The sequence below is a fragment of the Colletotrichum costaricense genome (genome assembly GCF_030867565.1).
Source record: "Colletotrichum costaricense strain IMI 309622 chromosome Unknown Scaffold_3.1, whole genome shotgun sequence".
In the NCBI taxonomy this organism is placed as follows: Eukaryota; Fungi; Ascomycota; class Sordariomycetes; order Glomerellales; family Glomerellaceae; genus Colletotrichum; species Colletotrichum costaricense.
In genome coordinates, this window is record NW_026848232.1 from 481,453 (window position 1) to 497,724 (window position 16,272).

General features: G+C 56.5%; 8 protein-coding genes across 8 annotated transcripts; 3 read left to right on the forward strand and 5 right to left on the reverse strand.

The window, feature by feature from the left end:
• Positions 1-19: 19 nt before the first annotated feature.
• CCOS01_02960 (BING4CT domain-containing protein) lies at positions 20-1,744 on the reverse strand (the record flags this gene model as incomplete). The annotated part of the gene is made up of 2 exons (XM_060451146.1): positions 20-991; positions 1,049-1,744. The coding sequence occupies 2 exons, from the start codon at positions 1,742-1,744 to the stop codon at positions 20-22; spliced, it is 1,668 nt and encodes a 555-aa protein (XP_060317411.1).
• A 450-nt stretch (positions 1,745-2,194) lies between these two features.
• CCOS01_02961 (AARP2CN domain-containing protein) lies at positions 2,195-4,698 on the forward strand (the record flags this gene model as incomplete). The annotated part of the gene is made up of 2 exons (XM_060451147.1): positions 2,195-2,288; positions 2,372-4,698. 2 exons carry the CDS (start codon positions 2,195-2,197, stop codon positions 4,696-4,698), a joined length of 2,421 nt encoding a protein of 806 aa, XP_060317412.1.
• Positions 4,699-4,957: 259 nt separating this feature from the next.
• On the reverse strand, positions 4,958-5,974 carry CCOS01_02962 (uncharacterized protein; the record flags this gene model as incomplete). The annotated part of the gene is made up of 2 exons (XM_060451148.1): positions 4,958-5,597; positions 5,787-5,974. 2 exons carry the CDS (start codon positions 5,972-5,974, stop codon positions 4,958-4,960), a joined length of 828 nt encoding a protein of 275 aa, XP_060317413.1.
• A 578-nt stretch (positions 5,975-6,552) lies between these two features.
• On the reverse strand, positions 6,553-7,163 carry CCOS01_02963 (protein phosphatase inhibitor; the record flags this gene model as incomplete). The annotated part of the gene is made up of 2 exons (XM_060451149.1): positions 6,553-6,902; positions 6,971-7,163. 2 exons carry the CDS (start codon positions 7,161-7,163, stop codon positions 6,553-6,555), a joined length of 543 nt encoding a protein of 180 aa, XP_060317414.1.
• Positions 7,164-7,489: 326 nt separating this feature from the next.
• On the forward strand, positions 7,490-7,837 carry CCOS01_02964 (uncharacterized protein; the record flags this gene model as incomplete). The annotated part of the gene is made up of 1 exon (XM_060451150.1): positions 7,490-7,837. One exon carries the CDS (start codon positions 7,490-7,492, stop codon positions 7,835-7,837), a length of 348 nt encoding a protein of 115 aa, XP_060317415.1.
• A 405-nt stretch (positions 7,838-8,242) lies between these two features.
• CCOS01_02965 (uncharacterized protein) lies at positions 8,243-10,514 on the reverse strand (the record flags this gene model as incomplete). The annotated part of the gene is made up of 2 exons (XM_060451151.1): positions 8,243-9,930; positions 9,986-10,514. The coding sequence occupies 2 exons, from the start codon at positions 10,512-10,514 to the stop codon at positions 8,243-8,245; spliced, it is 2,217 nt and encodes a 738-aa protein (XP_060317416.1).
• Positions 10,515-10,818: 304 nt separating this feature from the next.
• Positions 10,819-11,633, forward strand: CCOS01_02966 (uncharacterized protein; the record flags this gene model as incomplete). Its single annotated transcript, XM_060451152.1, has 3 exons — positions 10,819-10,857; positions 10,999-11,105; positions 11,189-11,633. The coding sequence occupies 3 exons, from the start codon at positions 10,819-10,821 to the stop codon at positions 11,631-11,633; spliced, it is 591 nt and encodes a 196-aa protein (XP_060317417.1).
• Positions 11,634-12,111: 478 nt separating this feature from the next.
• On the reverse strand, positions 12,112-15,739 carry CCOS01_02967 (HECT-domain-containing protein; the record flags this gene model as incomplete). The annotated part of the gene is made up of 2 exons (XM_060451153.1): positions 12,112-13,034; positions 13,087-15,739. 2 exons carry the CDS (start codon positions 15,737-15,739, stop codon positions 12,112-12,114), a joined length of 3,576 nt encoding a protein of 1,191 aa, XP_060317418.1.
• Between the last annotated feature and the right edge of the window lie 533 nt (positions 15,740-16,272).

The window sequence follows — 16,272 nt, forward strand, 5'->3', positions numbered from 1 at the left end:
CACCTACTCATCATCCGCATTATTCCTTGCGCGCGAACCTCGACAGCACCGGGCCGAGATCAGCCTCTGCCTCTTGGTTCTTGCTCTCCCTCTCCTTCTTGCGCTTCTCCCAGATCTCATCAACCTTCATCCTCTTCTCGTCAATGATGTTCTTCTTCCTCTGCTTGCGCAGGTACTTCTTCAACGCGCCGTTCTTGCCCCTGGCGCGGTTCTTGATCTCCTCCTCGACGGACAGCGGCTTCGCGTCCAGGTCCTTCTCGGCCTTGCGCTGCGCAGCCGAGCGCAGGTCAATGTTGCCGATGAAGTTGGGGTCCAGGGCAATCATCTCGGGCTTGAGCTTGTTCAGCAGGCCCTTGACCTCGGCCTCCTGTCTCTGCTTCTTAGTCTCGAAGGGGTTGACCTCGAGGGCGTCAAAGTTGGCCTCGCCGGCGCCGGGGATGAGGTGCGAGGAGAAGCCCTCGTCGTGGCCCGTGCCGAGGACGTCCTCGAAGGGGCACCACCGCACGCGCTCGACGCGTCTGCCTTCGCCTCCGAGAGCCATGTACGGGCTCTGGATCTTCTCCTGGACGGGTATGTTCTTGTTGAACAGGTCCTTCCAGACGCTGGTCTGTGTGCCCCAACCGACGGCCGTCAGACCCGAGTCGGAGATGGCTACTGAGGATGCGGGTGTTCTTGTAAAGTACTGGTTCACTTCTCTGAACATCCTGATGTCCCAGACGGCCATCTTGCAGTCTTGACCGGTGGAGACCATGTATCGACCCTCGCGGTCGACGGCTAGTGATCTTACCGGCCCTCTGTGCGCCAGGAGCTTGACGAGAGGGTCGGTCTGGTTGGGTGACCAGAGAGTGACTGTGCCGTTCTGGTGTCCTACGTGGAACACGGCGTTCCAGGGGTTTTGGGTCATGGCTGTTGGGGGGCCGAGCTTGGTGGGGATCTCGGAGACGATGTCGCCTGTCGAAACATCCTGGTATTTGAGGAAACCTGTTGATGCCTATGGCCATTGTCAGCGAAGCTCAGAAGAGCTTGCATTCGTGATTTCAAAACTTACCACTGTGCCCAGGAGGAAATGGTAGGGGAGGAACTCCATGTGTGTGACCTCCATGTGTTTCCTCAAGCAGTGGATCTCAACACCGTTGTGGTCGTAGATGTAGACATACTTCTTTTGCGCAACAGCGAAGAACTGGTTGTTGTGCAGCCACCGCACATCCCGAATCGTTTCGTTGAGTTGAATCTCGCACCCCAGCTTGCCCTCCCTCCAGTCAAACGTCGCAAGGTGACCTTTCCGTCCCGCGAGCAGCAATTCCCTGCCATTGCGGGTGTATTCGCCGACGTACGGTCCCAGCTCCTCCAGCTTCAGCTCGAACCGCTTCTGCGCCGTCGTGACGGAGACGCCCTCGGTGATCTCATCCTGGCGGACCTTGTACGTCCTCTCGAGCTCCGTCTCGGGCTCGAGGAAGCCGCTGCTGTTCTCGAGTAGGATCTCGGCGTCCTTGGCCTTGATGGTGGCGTCGCGGTACTTGTTCTCGAGCTTGGACAGGTTGGTGCGCAGCTTCTTGTCCTTGATCGACTTCATGTTGACGCTCTTGCCGCGGCCGTACGACTTGTTCGCCTCCTTGAGCCTCCGGATCTTCTCCCGCTCCTCGCGCGGGACGAGGTCGGTGCGGCGCTTCACCTGCACGGCGCCATTGGAGTGCGGGTTGTCCCTCCGCGATATCGTCTGCGTCTCGGGTGTGTCGATATCCATGGTGGGCAAACGGGTGATGAGGTTCGTTTTCGTGGCTTGCAGGTCTGGAGTGCTCGTGGAGTGCCGTCGCGAAGGGTCCCTGCAAAGAAAAAAAAGTTCACTGAGATGCTCAATAGCAGCGACTCGGCCCAAAATTTCTTCGGCTCTTCTGTTATCGGGATCCTGGTTCGAGCGTATCTTATCACCCCAGCCAGAGCCCCGCAGAAACTTTCGGCAAGCCAATGGACGTCTCCAGATAACGCACGCACGAATTCAAAAAAATAGTCGGTCAGAGTACCCCTCCATCCGCATCACAGGCGCAAATCCGTCCAAAAAGTCCAAAAATTGCGCCGTACTCGACCAAGTCTCGATTTCGACTGTGAAAAGTAGAAAAAGAAGCCTCTTTCCAACCTGGCTTCGCTACCCTTTCGTTTCAAGGCTGGGGGAGACGGGAAACCGCCCGCCGCGACCATGAGTCACTCTCACCGACCGACGACCAAAGTCACCCACAAGCCCTTCAAGTCCAAGCATGCCTCCAAGGGTGCGCTGAGGGACGCCGCCAAAGGTTCGCCTCCAGATTCTCCCTCACCCAAAACCCGAGGGCAAATTTTTTCGTGGAATTTTCAAACTAATATTTGGTCTGAATAGGCAGACTCCCGGGTGACGAAAAGGGGCAGCGAAAGACACCCCACCAGCAAGTTCTGTCCAAATTCGACCGACGAAACCAGGCCAAGCAGCGCCAGATCGCCAAGCGAAAGGAGAGATTGGAGGAAGCCAGCTTGTTTGTCGGGCGGGATGGAGCACCGCGAATTGTTGCGGTCGTTCCCCTATGCCAGGATGGTGACGCCGCGGTCGCCATCAAGCAGTTGAACGAGAGCGTGGACATCGAGGCCGAAGTGGGGGAGACGCCGTTCAGAGTCTCCGTCGACAGATTCAAGCAGAAGGTCCAGTACATCCCTCTTAAGCGGGACCTGAATGCGGTTTTGGACGCCACCCGGGTCGCCGACTTTGTGGTGGTCATGCTCTCCGCCGACGTTGAGGTCGATGAGCTTGGAGAGCTGATGCTGAGGAGTCTGGAGAGCCAGGGTCTGTCAACCCTCTTCACCGTTGTCTACGGTGTGGATAAGATCGACCAAGCCAAGCATAAGCAGTCCACCCTCGGTTCCCTGAGGTCATACATCACCCACTTCCACCCTGAGCAGGAGAAGCTTTACCAGCTGGAGAACAGACAAGAATGCGCCAACCTCATGAGGTCGCTCTGCAACACCACACCAAAGGGTGTCAGGTGGCGCGAGGACAGGAGTTGGATGTTGGCCGAGGACATCAAGTTCGCCAGCTCAGGACTTGACTCAACAGTCGTCACTGGTGTCGTCAGGGGACGTGGCTTGAAGGCCAACCGCTTGGTTCAGCTGGGCGACTTTGGCACGTTCCAGATTGAGAAGATTACGAGTGCGCCGTTGCCCAAGAAGCTGAAGAGAGGCGAAATGGCCGTGGAGGAGACCGAGACCGAGGAGACTCTTGATACCCCTGATGAAGACCAGGATGATCTGGCAGAGCTGGCCCCTGATGCGCCGATGGAAGACGACGAGATGGAAACGACTGAGCCGCCAGAGATCCAAAAGGGTGTGCTTCTCGACGACCACCACTACTTCAACGACGACTACTACGAGGCCGCGGAAGCCAAGACCAGAGTCCCCAAGGGAACGTCCAACTACCAAGCGGCATGGTACCTCGGCGACGACATGTCAGACTCAGGTTCCGACATGGAGGACTTTGAGATGCAGGACGGCGACTCTGAGGAGGATGAGGCCCGCCCCGAGGATGGTCTCGAGGGTGCCGCGCCCAGAGAGCCCACCGAGGGCGCACCTACAACATACGCACAGTCCGAGAAGTTCATCGAGCCGGATGAAGAGGAGGACGCGGCCGGTCTTGCCGCCTACCGCGCGCGCAAGACGGACGAGGTCGAGGATGACAAGGAATTCCCCGACGAGATCGAGCTGCACCCGGGCGTCCTCGCGCGCGAGCGCCTGCAACGGTACAGGGGTCTCAAGAGCCTCAGGACGAGCGAGTGGCTCGAGAGCGAAGATCGGGCCTACGAGCCCGAGGAGTGGCGCAAGCTCCTCCAGATCCCAGACTATCAGGCGTCCCGGTCGCGGTCCACCCGCGAGGCCCTCGTCGGCGGCGTCGCCCCCGGCACCCGCGTCCACGTCTACCTCAAGGGCGTCCCGGCGTCCTTTGAGAAGTCGCACCAGCCCGGCCGGCCGGTGACGCTCTTCTCCCTCCTGCGCCACGAGCAGAAGAAGACGGCCGTCAACTATCTGTTCAACCTGAGCGCCGACCACGACAAGTCCATCAAGGCCAAGGAGGAGCTCATCGTGCAGTGCGGCCCCCGTCGCTTCACCATCAACCCCGTCTTCTCGCAGCCGGGCAACACGCCCAACAACGTGCACAAGTTTGCCAGATACCTCCACCCGGGCCAGTCTGCCGTCGCGACCTTCATGGGTCCCGTCACCTGGGGCGCCGTCCCCGTCCTCTTCTTCAAGCGCACCGAGCCCACATCCGGGGACGCCGAGGGGGATTCTGCCCTCAACCTGACGCTCGTCGGCACCGGCACCGCCCTGCCGTCGTCAACGAACCGCGTCATCGCCAAGCGCGCCATCCTCACGGGTCACCCGTACCACATCCACAAGAAGATCGTCACCATCCGCTACATGTTCTTCAACCGCGAGGACGTTGAGTGGTTCAAGGCCCTGCCGCTGTGGACCAAGCGCGGCCGCACCGGCTTCATGAAGGAGCCCCTCGGTACCCACGGATACTTCAAGGCGACGTTCGACGCTCGCATCAACCCGCAGGACTCTGTTGGTGTCAGTCTGTATAAGCGCGTGTTCCCGCGCAACGCAGTCCCCTTCGAGGGACCACTCCTCGAGGCGGGCGTCCCGGAGCTGGTTGAGGAGGGTGATGTGATGATGGAGTAAAAAAAAGAAGACATGGGCCATGGGAAAAAACATAAAAGTCAGACATGATGAGATGGAAATGCCAAAAAAGGGGTGCGCCCCGGGAAAAGAATGCATAGATATTAGCAGTAACGTCGGCTATAGATACAGGTCTGATGCCATCCTCCGGAGTTTTTTTGAAAAGAGAGATTCGTTCAACTTTTTTTTTGCATCAACCCTCACTTCTTACATTCGTCCAACGTGCCATCCCACCTATGACCTACCATTGTCCACCTAGTACTCAAGCCTTGAGGCTGTCAAGGCCCTCCGTAGGCCGCGGTCCACCCGCAGCCCTACGGTTCTCCTCGGCACCACTCGCCTTCCACGCGCTAAGCATGAGGTTGACAATGTGATCAACGGCAACATTCTTCTTCACCTGCGCAAACACAGTCGGCCCGCCCTCGCGCATCTTGCGCGCATCCCTCTCCATGACGCCCAGATCCGCGCCCACAATCTCAGCCAGGTCCGTCTTGTTCACAACCAGCAAATCGCTCTGCGTGATGCCCGGGCCGCCCTTGCGCGGGATCTTGTCGCCGCCCGAGACGTCAATGACGTAGATGATATAATCGGCCAGTTCGCGCGAGTAGTTGGCGGCCAGGTTGTCGCCGCCGGACTCGATGAGGAGGAGGTCTGCGTCGAACTCGCGGTGGAGGTCCTCGAGGGCGGCGAGGTTGGCCGAGATGTCCTCGCGCACGGCGGCGTGCGGGCAACCGCCCGTCTCGATGGCGCGGATGCGCGGGGCGGGCAGGGCCTTGTGGCGGGTGAGGAATTCGGCGTCCTCGCGGGTGAAGATGTCGTTTGTGACGGCGGCGATGGAGTACTTTTCGCGCAGGGCGAGGCAGAGGGCGAGCATCAGAGCCGTCTTGCCGGAGCCGACTGGTCTGGGGGTTTGGGTATTCGTGTTAGCCTTTATTGTTCGTATTCCGTTGCCATTGGGAATCATTCATGTCCAATTTGATCTGGGCATCCATGCCCAGAGCGCTTCTCGCAAGCCATTTGAAGCCACCCGAATAGGAGAGGATGAGCGGTTTTTGGACCGATCCAGAGCCGGAATAGTAAATTAAACTCACCCTCCAATACCAATTGTGAAAGCACGATCGCTCCAGTTTCTGCCCTCGACAATGGGCATCTCACGGCCGAGGTAGCTTCCAGGACCGTCAAGAATCTCGTGGGAGTGGCCGTGCTCCTGGGCGTTGAAGCCGCCCTCGTGGGAGTGCGCGTGGCCATGAGGGCCGTCGTGTGAGTGCTCGTGAGACATGATTGTGTGAGAAAGGTATGAGTCGTGCTTAGATGAGAATTCTCCAAAACCGACTTCACGGTTGTACGAGGAAGGGAGGTTTGTGAAGCTGTGGCTTATATGGAGGAAGCTGTTGAAGAATGGCGGGGTTACGTCTGAGCACTGTCAAGGGATCGCGGGGTCCTGGACTTATCGCCAGCGATAAGATCTCAGCGCGTTGCGCCCGGGCGTAGGAGAGCTGATCCCCCCACGGCCGCCGCCGGCGCACTGAGTGCGGGGACACACCGCTCCGCCGGGTCCGCGAAAAGAGAGACTCCAGTAACGAGACGCAGCACTCGAATAGTACTGACAGATCGATCATCTCTGTCTCTGCAGCTGTTGGTTGTCGCCGTATCGAATGTCAAAAGCCCCACATGGGGTGAGCAGAGAATGGGTATCTCTACTTGTGAAGTATCTTGTATTCGTGCTGCCGCCCGTCGTACTAGGGGCTGTAGATATGCTCATCCGTGAACCATGCACCAATCACCTCCAACGCCTAAGATATGCATCGCGAACCATAAATCAACCATCTTATGTTCTCCAGTGTGAGCGCCTTTCACTCAAGCCTTGGCCGGCGAACCACCGCTCCCCTCATCCTTGGGCTTAGGTGGCTTCGGCACCCTCTCATACGCATTCGGGCTAGGCCGCCTCTTCTCGCTCCCCTCGCGACCAGCCTTCCTCCCATGCCCGTGGCCGCTGTGGTCGTGATCGTGGTCGCCGCAGTCGTGGTCATGGTCTCCCCGCTTACCGCTCTTCTTTCCTTTACCCTTACCCTTGTGGTCTCCTGAGGGTACCCTCCTACGCCCGCCGTTGGTGTCCGCCTCCGAGTCGGAAGAGTCGTCAGAGGAGTCCGAGGAGGACTCGTCGCTGGATTCGTCTACGCCTTTGGGGCGGTGGTAGATGCAGCAGACTGTCGAAGGTGCGTTAGTAAGTCATGCATGTGACGGTAAGAGTGGGAGAGAGGGAAGGTCAGCTCACCTTTTGAGCTCTTGCGTCCCAGGCCCTCGTTATCCACCACGTCTTCCGCCCATCGCACCGACTGCCTAGATGGAGCGTGGGCACCTCTCAGCCGTAGAATTGCCTGCGTGCCCGTCCTGCTCTGCGTTTCTGTCTGGGTCTGAGAGGGGCCTGGTGCCGAGCGCTGCGGCAAACGGTCTTGTAAACCCGCCATTGTAGTGAGAAATTCGGTACAGGGAAGTTTTGTGAACGTCGAAGGGTGGGGAGGTTTGTGTGGTCGTGTGGTCGTGTGATGCCGATGCAGTCACTTCTCTTCGCGGGGGCGCTTCTCACAGCGATGAACCCCCAATATTGTAAAGCTTGCTGGGACTTCTCGAATAGTGAACTTGATGCAGTCGCAAACCTGTAGCTGTTGTGCGTGTTGAGGCTTCTGTCGCGTGCAGATTCGTCACCCGGCGGGAAGATCGAGGATATTCAGGGGTTCGTGTATCCGTAGGAATTTGGCTTTTTGTAAGTTTGGAGGAAGGCAAACAGGGTGGGATGCTTTCTCAATCTTTATTTTTTCCTGGAGGGGCGGGAAAGAATGCGGGCGACGGTCACAGGCCAAACATGGAACCCCCCGATTATTCAGGTACAGCCTGGGCACGACCTGGGCGATTCAGTGCTACCAACCCCACGTCATTCCCTGAAGATCCACAGCCAAACGACAGCCAAGGCCCGGAGCCACGGCCGGGCCAGCCATTTCCAGGAACGCACCGGTGCCGCGAGAAGGTTCCGGATTCGGTGATGGAAACGATCCTGAGTGCCGGTCATTATCAAGGGTTCATTCACTCCGTCATTCAGATTGCATCCAGGGTTGATGACACGCCGCGCATTGTTCACGCGTAAAGTGGTTTTGGGAATGGTCCATGCCATCAGTCATACGTCAAAAACCAGCGACGCCTCTGTCCCGTTCCGCCCTATTTCCCTTATATTCGCCTACGAATAGTTTCGAAAATAAGTAGAAGTCAGAGAAAGACTAGAGACGAGAGAGACACCTAGAGACGAGGGAGACGCTCAGAGATAGAGGGCAGGTATAGAGACGGGGGGCATGCTTAGGGATAATAGAAAACTAAGGACGGACATGCTAATGGAAGTAGTAGACCTGTATAGTAGAGTTGTGTGGTAAACTTATATAGTGAATGGCCGGTTTTCATTATTGTTACATGGTGTTTACATATGGGTATCGCATGCAAATATTCTACAACTGATGTACATAGTATGTGTGTTTGTGGGGAGATGTTACAAGGCTATTCAAGCAGCCGCCGCAAGAGCTCTCTTAGCAGCCTTAGCCGCTTTCTTAGCACCCTTCATGCTCTTGCGAGGGCGGCTCTTTATCACCTTCTTGGGGGACTTATTCAGAAGCCAAGCGTTCATCGGCAGACGAGTGCCAACGAACCTGCCCTCAGGCGTCCAGACCTCAACGACGGGCCAATTGGGCTCATCAAGGCTCCGGGCGGGTTTCGCGGCCTTCTCCTCCTTCTTCTTTAGCTTCTCGGCCGTCTTCTTCAGCCTATCGACCTGGAGGAGACCGGCCTGGTTGATCGATGCCGCTTCCATCTTGGCGAAACCATTCTCAGGCTCAGGCTCATCCTCAGGTTCAGGCTCAGGTTCAGGTTCCTCCTCGATAAAGGACGGCGCGCAGCCGGCAAACAGATCCTTGGTCCGAACCTGCGCCACGATCTCGACCCATCCGCACCCCTCGATGAGGATGTCGGTGGCCACCACGCGCCAGGGGAGGTCCTCGACCTTTCTGCGGCCGACGTCCTTGCGAGTGAGGGGGCCGGCGCGCTCCTTTGTTACGTCGTACTTGAGCTCAAAGGAGCCCGCGAGCTTGAGCTTCTCCGCGAGTCCGGGGGCGGCGATGTTGGGCACGCGGTCGGATTCCCTCGTCTGCTGCTGGAACTCGATGGCCTTCTCGGTGGAAGTCGCGTGTTCGGGGATAGGGGTGAAGTTGTAGGCGAGGAAGACGAGGTCCGGCGTGGTGGGTGTGATGCGAATCAGGCTCCCGAGCAGGAGAGACTGGCCGGGCTTGAGGGACTGCTGCTCGGGCTTGATTCGGTGATGCATGATGAGGTCTTTATGGTGCTCGGGTTTGACGTATCTCTCGAGATCCGATCGAGCCACTCCAGGTAGGTCAATTAGCTCGCCCTTGCCGTTACCAAAGGGGATTCGGATAGGAGAAGCCGTCGTGCCTGGAAGAGAAGAGACCGTAGGCATCTCCGGATAATCTGTTTCGGGACGAGCAGGAGGCAGTAAAGCATCCACTTCGAAACGATCTGAATCGTTCTCAAAGCTTCCTCGCGTGGCATAGTGGGCGCCGTCGCTATCCTCCTCCTTTGCAAACAAGGAGATCTGCACAGGGTTCTTTGAAGGGAGAGATGCCGATGTGCCCTTTGGAAATACCGAGTCAAACAGCTGACTCTTTCCAACATTGACCTTGCCGACCATCCAGCCCGCACCGCCGCGCTGATAAATCTCTTCTTTGAGCGTCTTGGTCCACCAGCCTCGCTGGGCGCTGATACACTTGACGTTGCCCAGTCTGATAAGCTGTCCAAATTTGCCTAGCGACCGGCGCAGGACCTCTCTCAGGTACGGCATGAGCGAGTCCACCTGCTCCTTCTTCGGCGCCAGCAAGTCTGACCGTGTGATGATGAAGCTCATGTCGAACTTTCGGTCCTTGAAGTACCTCCCAGCCCTGTTCCTACGGTTCTTATGCTTCAAGTTGGCGTCGAGGACCTGGTGCAGCTTCGGAATGAACGACATTGGGAAGTCGGCGGCGTCAATTACGTGGTAGATGTGGTTATTCTTGAAGGGGGACTCCTCGATCGTCTCACGCAGGGCGTCGACCGTCGGATGGTAGATTGGCTCTCCGGCGTGGTGGTGCACCAACTTGTGGCATCGATCGCAGAGCGGTACTCTCTTTGGTTTGAGACCTGGTGCTGTTGCAATTTGTCAGTAACTACGGTAGACGCAGCACAACAGTAGAATACGCACTTGTCACGTCCGGACCCAGTTCCTCCCCAAAACGCAGCGACTTCGGGTCCAGGCCAAGTTCAGCAAGCTGCTCCTCGCTCATGTTCTGCAGGACCTCATCAATGACCTTGTCTTCCTCCCGTGCCTCCACTTCCGCATCTTCCATGCTACCCTTGGGCGCGAGATACTCTTTCACGGCTTTTCTGCTCAGGTCGTAGTACCCAGCATGCCCGGCCTCCGTCGTTTGGCTCAATGCGCCGCAGCCACTACATGACAGCGGAAGGGTTCTCCGTGGGATCTTGGTCGGTTCGTCAGCACGAGGCAACGGGGCCGCCGCTGCCGGCTCGGATATCGTAGTCGCCTCGACGTGCATACAGCGTCGCTGTCTGTAGGGAATGTTGCGATGCGCATCACCAGCCGGCGCAAAGCAAGGTCGCGCAGACGCGATGGTGAGCGATGGGCAGAGGTAGACCGGGACTTCACCCAAGACGGCCCGGTCTCCAATGCTCATGGCACTCCTGAGCCATCTCGACGATAATGCGCGATGCATCGTTGCAAAGGCATCAAGAGAATGTAGTAAGTTAGGTTCCAGCTTCAGGACTTTTGGGGGTCCTTGTAGCTTTACTACTGAACAAGCACCTAGGAAATTCTAGAAATTTTGGGGGACGATCAACGCCCGAGCTGCACCGATAAGAGTTCCAACACTCCTTATCGCCGGACAATCATTTGTCCCCGTCCCGAAAAGTCCAAGGGTCGCGGGCAATTTTCAGACTCCCGACCGCGCGACTGACATCGAGAAAGTGCTTGGTGTGAAGTGCAGTTTCGAGATACCCCCCAAGAGACTACCGCCCAAGATGACTCGTGTAGGAGCGAGATGGCACGCTCTGAGAGCTGTAGGTTCCTTTAAGCCATTGAAATGTTTATGACGAATTGAGAAAAGCTAACTTTTGGTGAACAGAAGGTACTTACATCCCGCTCGAGACCTACACCCCCCGATGTAGCTCCCAGGAGTAGCTTCAATTGACACCTGCCAGATCCTCAACATCCGCTACGGCCTCGGTGCCGCAAAGCTCCCTCCAAATGTCACGAGGATACATATGGAGTTCGCCAGGCGCGTAGATGGCGGCCACTTCGGACCCAAGTTCGTCTCCCTCCTCTACCAGAGCTTCACCACCTCTCTTCAAGGAACACCAAACTAACCATCTCTTTTCCAATCTTCCACAGAAAATTCTGGCGCGACATGCTCCCCCGCCTAAAATACTACAACCCCGCCGTCCCCATGATCGTAAACCGCAAAAACAACAACGAAGGCGCAGCAATCATGTCCGTCTACTTCTCCACCTCAGGCGAACCCCTCGAACCCTCCACCCTCCCGCAACCCCCCTCCTCGGCAATCGACAACTCCAAAGCGCCCGCACCCCTCGAAGGCCTCGAGCGCGTCGTCAAAATCGACATGAAGAACAAGCACTCGGAAGAAATCTACGAACACTTCCTCCAAGAGACCAAGGCCGAGGCCGTGCTTCCCGGTCCCGAGGACGAGGCGGATATGAAGGCCGCCGAGGAGCTGAGGATCAAGGGCGACAAGGACCGGAAGCGGGTGGCCAAGATCCTCGAGGAGGAGAGGAGGGAGAAGGCTATGCTTGCCAGGGCGCGTGCTGAGGCGAACTAATGATGCTAAAAGGGGTCGGAGGGTGGAGCAGAAGACCAAAAGGTTATGTACGAGGGCGGGCGTGGAGAAGAAACCGAAAAAAGTGTACGAATATCCTGTACAAAATGTACCAAAAAGAATCTCTGCAGAACGGGAAATGCTCTGAGTCGTACGATGGCCAGTCTACTGGCTTGTTGGGCTACTGGACCAAGTCCTGGTCAAGATTACAAACGCTAGTTCAAGAGACACAGAATGATGAATTGTGGTTGGAAACCGAATGAAATCCTTTCCATTAAGACTACCCATGGACTCGTGCCCATGTTCATCCAAAACCTTGAAGCCGCCCACCGCCCAAGAAAGACCAACAAGCTGTAGGTCATTGTGAATCTACCAACCATACCATCTAGATGCATGCTGCTACCCTTTGCAGGGCTGCGGTTTGTCTTTCTGTTAACTCCGATATCGATGCTCCCTGTAGCTCATTTGACACATGATGCGCTTATTTCAAACCAAAGCCTTCGCTCTCGTGCACGGCGGTCCATAACATATGCTCCAGTCTCTCCCTCGACCCATAACGACGCAGGGCCAGCATGTTGAAGCAGGTTCGAGCGATGGGATACCTGTTCTCGTCATCGCCTAGACATGTAATCTTGATTGGGAGAAGAGCAGCACCCATGGCCGGCACTCTGTCGGTACCGGTAATGAAGGAGAGAAGCTTCCTCTGCTCATCAGGAGTTGCATTCTTGAAGGCATCCCAGAACCATCCTATGACTGGCTCTACCCCATCAGGGTTCTTCGAACCCCAGTTGTCGTACTCAGCCACGCCCCTCAGGGCGTCCACGTCGAGTGCCGTATCTGAGCCACGAACAAGCAATTCAATCTCCTCGGGTCGAAACAGCGACAGCGCGTTGCCGCCACACACAGTGTAAAACCCACGTTTGAAGGGCTCAAACTGTCGGGCGACCGCTGTTTCAAGTAGGTACCTGACGTATAGTGTGACGTACTCTGCTCTGTTTGCATTCGTGACTGACTTCCTCTCTCCTCCCGAACACAGTGGGACCTGCATCACAGTTCCGTACTTCTCAATGTCCACAACAAAGTCCAGCTGGAAAGTCGTCTCAACGTCACCGTCAAACTCAAGAAGCTGTTTGAGGCCACTCGCTAAACGCGGGCGATACTCTGCTAGGTCTTCTAGCGTGTAGTTCATGGTTGGACGAGGATGGGCAGATGAACCTGACGACGAGCTAGGGGCGGAAGCAAGAAGCTTTCGGAAGGCGAAAGGCGGCAGCGCCACGTCGAGAATGGTGGAGTTGTATATGGCCAGACCCATTACAACGCCAACCAGGAAGAATTGGTCAGAAGTCTCGAAGGCGTTAGGGTTGAAGTAGCAGAATTGAGAGTCCTCGTCGTAGATAAACATCCCTATAATGTGGTGTTAGAAACAGACTCAGACCTGACGCAGACCGATACGTACCATGCTCGGGGTTGAACACCTCACGCACGAGGAGAAGAAACCATTCTTTCTTCAAGCCACCTGCGTCGAGCCCCTCCTCGCCTTTGAAAACGATGCGTAACCCCTTCTTGATGTCTTCGCTCCCGCTTCCAATGACTTCGCTCACAGCCTTCAAACTGTCGTCAACCAGGCACTCCCTTCGAACATCAAGCACCAAGAACTGCGTAACGTTCCTCCTTGTCATGATGCTATCGAAGAAGGCATCCCGTGCCTTGGTCATCTGTTGTCTCCGTGCATCATGCTCCAGGATCTGGGACTTGGCCCACATGCTCAGCAAGAATGGATACTGGCAGAATGAGAACTTTCCCCTCTTCGATTCCCATGCTTCGAACTCGGCTACCAAGTCGGTGTAGTCAATCATGGTGTTGTAAAAGTCACTCGTAGGGATGATTTGTCCATGTGCCTGTATACCCCCTCTGTGAGTACTGCTACTCATATTTCCCATCTGATCCGGTCGCCGAATGTGCGTCATATTATTTGCCGCAAATACTAGAGAGAGAACTCTGGCGGCGGCCCGGATTTGCCAGTCTTCATTATATACCATCTTTTTCTGTTGCTCCTTCTGTTGCTTTGAGGAACTACGCTGCGTTCCTAGCGCTGCGTGCAGCGAGGCTGCCGAATGACCGGCACTCATGTTCGGAATTAGCCCGGCTGTTATGTCCACTCTGACCTCGTGTTTCTTCTCATTCTGGCGAATGAGTCTGTAAGTTAGGAACCCAGCGGCAAGGTCCTTGATCTTGATGAATCTAGCCTCGGAATACCGCGCGAACCAAGTAGTTAAGTGGTTTTGGCATGAAGTCGACGCATTCGAAATCAAGCCCAGGATTCGCTTGATAATGACGGAGTGTTGACCAGATACGGGACCGGTTTTCAAGGTTGATCTGTCTTCCCTAATAATCTCGTCGCGTTTCAGCGACGGACGTCTGCCATTGTTTCCTCGGCCTTGGAAGGCATTCGACTCTCCGTAGAGCAGCGGGTTCTCCAAGATGATGAGAAGATATCTCAAGTCTTCTGGATCAGTCATCGGCCGCCCAGGACGCTTGAGTAGTGTTTCGATGGCTTTCAATAGGGTCCTGTGGGTGTGGTCTTGGCCGAAGAGTAATTGGGACTCGATGGCCCGGAGCTCTGTTGCTGATAGCGGGTCTGCTTCTGAATCTCGGGTCATCTCTTCATAAATGGACATCCAGGATTCCGCAGCATTGATCACCGATCTGTACCACTCCGTAACTTGATTCCATTCCACCTGCGGCGAGCGAGACGTGATGAAAGAAGGGGCATCCTCCATCCGCTGTGAAGCCGATCGCTTGTGGCGTGTCCCTCCCTGACTTTGGTTCCCAGTCCACCACGTCCCGTTCTCGGCGAAGTCACCGAGCAACAGAAGCTTAGGATCGAGATCACATACGGGAGATTCGGAATGTTGCTCTGCGAACTTGGGCTCGGGCCTGGGGATTGGCGGCCGCCGTGATGCCGACTCACTCCCTGAGCGAGTGGCTACGACAGGCCGACGAGAAAGGAACGAAGAGTTGACGCAGTGAAATGAACTGAAGCAGGTGGTAATGTAGTCTTCCAGCGGCCTGAATATCCTCTTTGGATCATCGGCATCAAGGAACCTGGGGCCCGCCGGCCGCGGAGCACTGGCGTCTGCCGTGAGCTGGCGCATGGTGGGCCTCTCGGGGTAAGAAGACGAAAATGACCGGGCTGTCGGGGGCAGGCGCAGCGGATGCACGTTGGGATTTTGGCGGAGCGTAGGCTGCTCGGGGAAGAGGTAGCCAGAGGCATTACCTTGGCTTCTCTCCCGCCTGTGCTGTGGGCCTCCTGTCGTTCTCGAAGTGCAAGGCCGTTCACTCTGTTCCCGAAACGGACTGGGGGTTGCGTGCCTCTCGGCGACGACCTCGCGATGCTCATCTTCTGAGCTCGAGGACCTCCTAATCGCCCTCGCTAGATGTGCATGGATGGATTGCCGGATCAGTCTCTTGGTCTGGTCGAGTGAGATGGGCCTGGTCTCGTATCGTTCCGCCGGGCGTGTGGTCTGTTTCTGAGGCGACGTCGACTCTTGGGACGGGCGCTGTAGCCATTTGGGGCCGCTATTGGATCTGGCCGGTAGCTGGTCCGGGTGGATGTCATTGATGGTGACACAGACTGTGCACTTGAAGACCTTCAGCTCGCGTGGCCAGCGCACGAGAGAGCCGCAGGTCATGCAATTGCCAGTCGCAAAGTCCCTGCTGCCACCACTGGTGCCTCCCCTCTTGTGCGTAGTGTTATTGTTGCCGGGCGGCTTCGTCATGACGGGCGCATCGTCTTCGGAATCGGTGTCATGGGAGGTGTCGGGGCGCTTCTTCTTGCTGGAGAATAGCGAAGGAAAAGGGTGGCTCATGGAGCGGGAATGTGTCGGACGGCGCGGGCGTCTTGGGTGGAAATCGGATTCGGAAGAGCTCGAGTCGGCATGGAGGTGGGATTTATCCAAAATCACATAGCTGTCGGGCAGTCGTCCCAGCTGGCCAGGTGGTGCAGTGTGCGAGGGGCTGTGTATTCGGGAGACAAGGTCGGCGGAAGTTTGACGGAGAGTAGGAGGGCGAGGAGGTGGAGCATGACGTTGCGACGACCAAGGAGCCATGTTTGCGAGCGATGCCGTCTAAACTCTGCGACAACAGCAAGGGCACCTGGCCAGCTTGGTCTGCAAGCAGCAAATCGGCATGGAGAAATGAGGATGTACAAGAAGGCAAGGTTAGGTTTTCCTCACGGTCTGTCCTTTCTCTCTTTCTCTCTTTCGAAATGGTTTCTGCCACGCGCCCAGGGAAGGTAGTTGAAGTAAAAGTGAGACGATGAAAAACGAGGGGGGGTGGGAAAGTAAGGTGCGGCTGGAAGTGGGAGGGAGAGAGGGGAGAGCCTGCACTTTGAATTGAGTTGAAGGCGTGTCTCGTCCAACAAGTGTGGATGTAAGTCAAAGGGACGAGACAGGACACGGCATGACACTTGCTGCAGGAGAGGACAGGCTTCACGATGCAGGTAGTAATAATAAGGCGCGCAAAGAGGAAGTGTCCGACGCACCCATGCTGGGATTATGCTGTTGTGATAGGTTCTAGCTGTAGAATGCTGCAGTGCGAACATAACAAGAGGCCATAGAGCTAGAGCAACGCCGACAAGGCG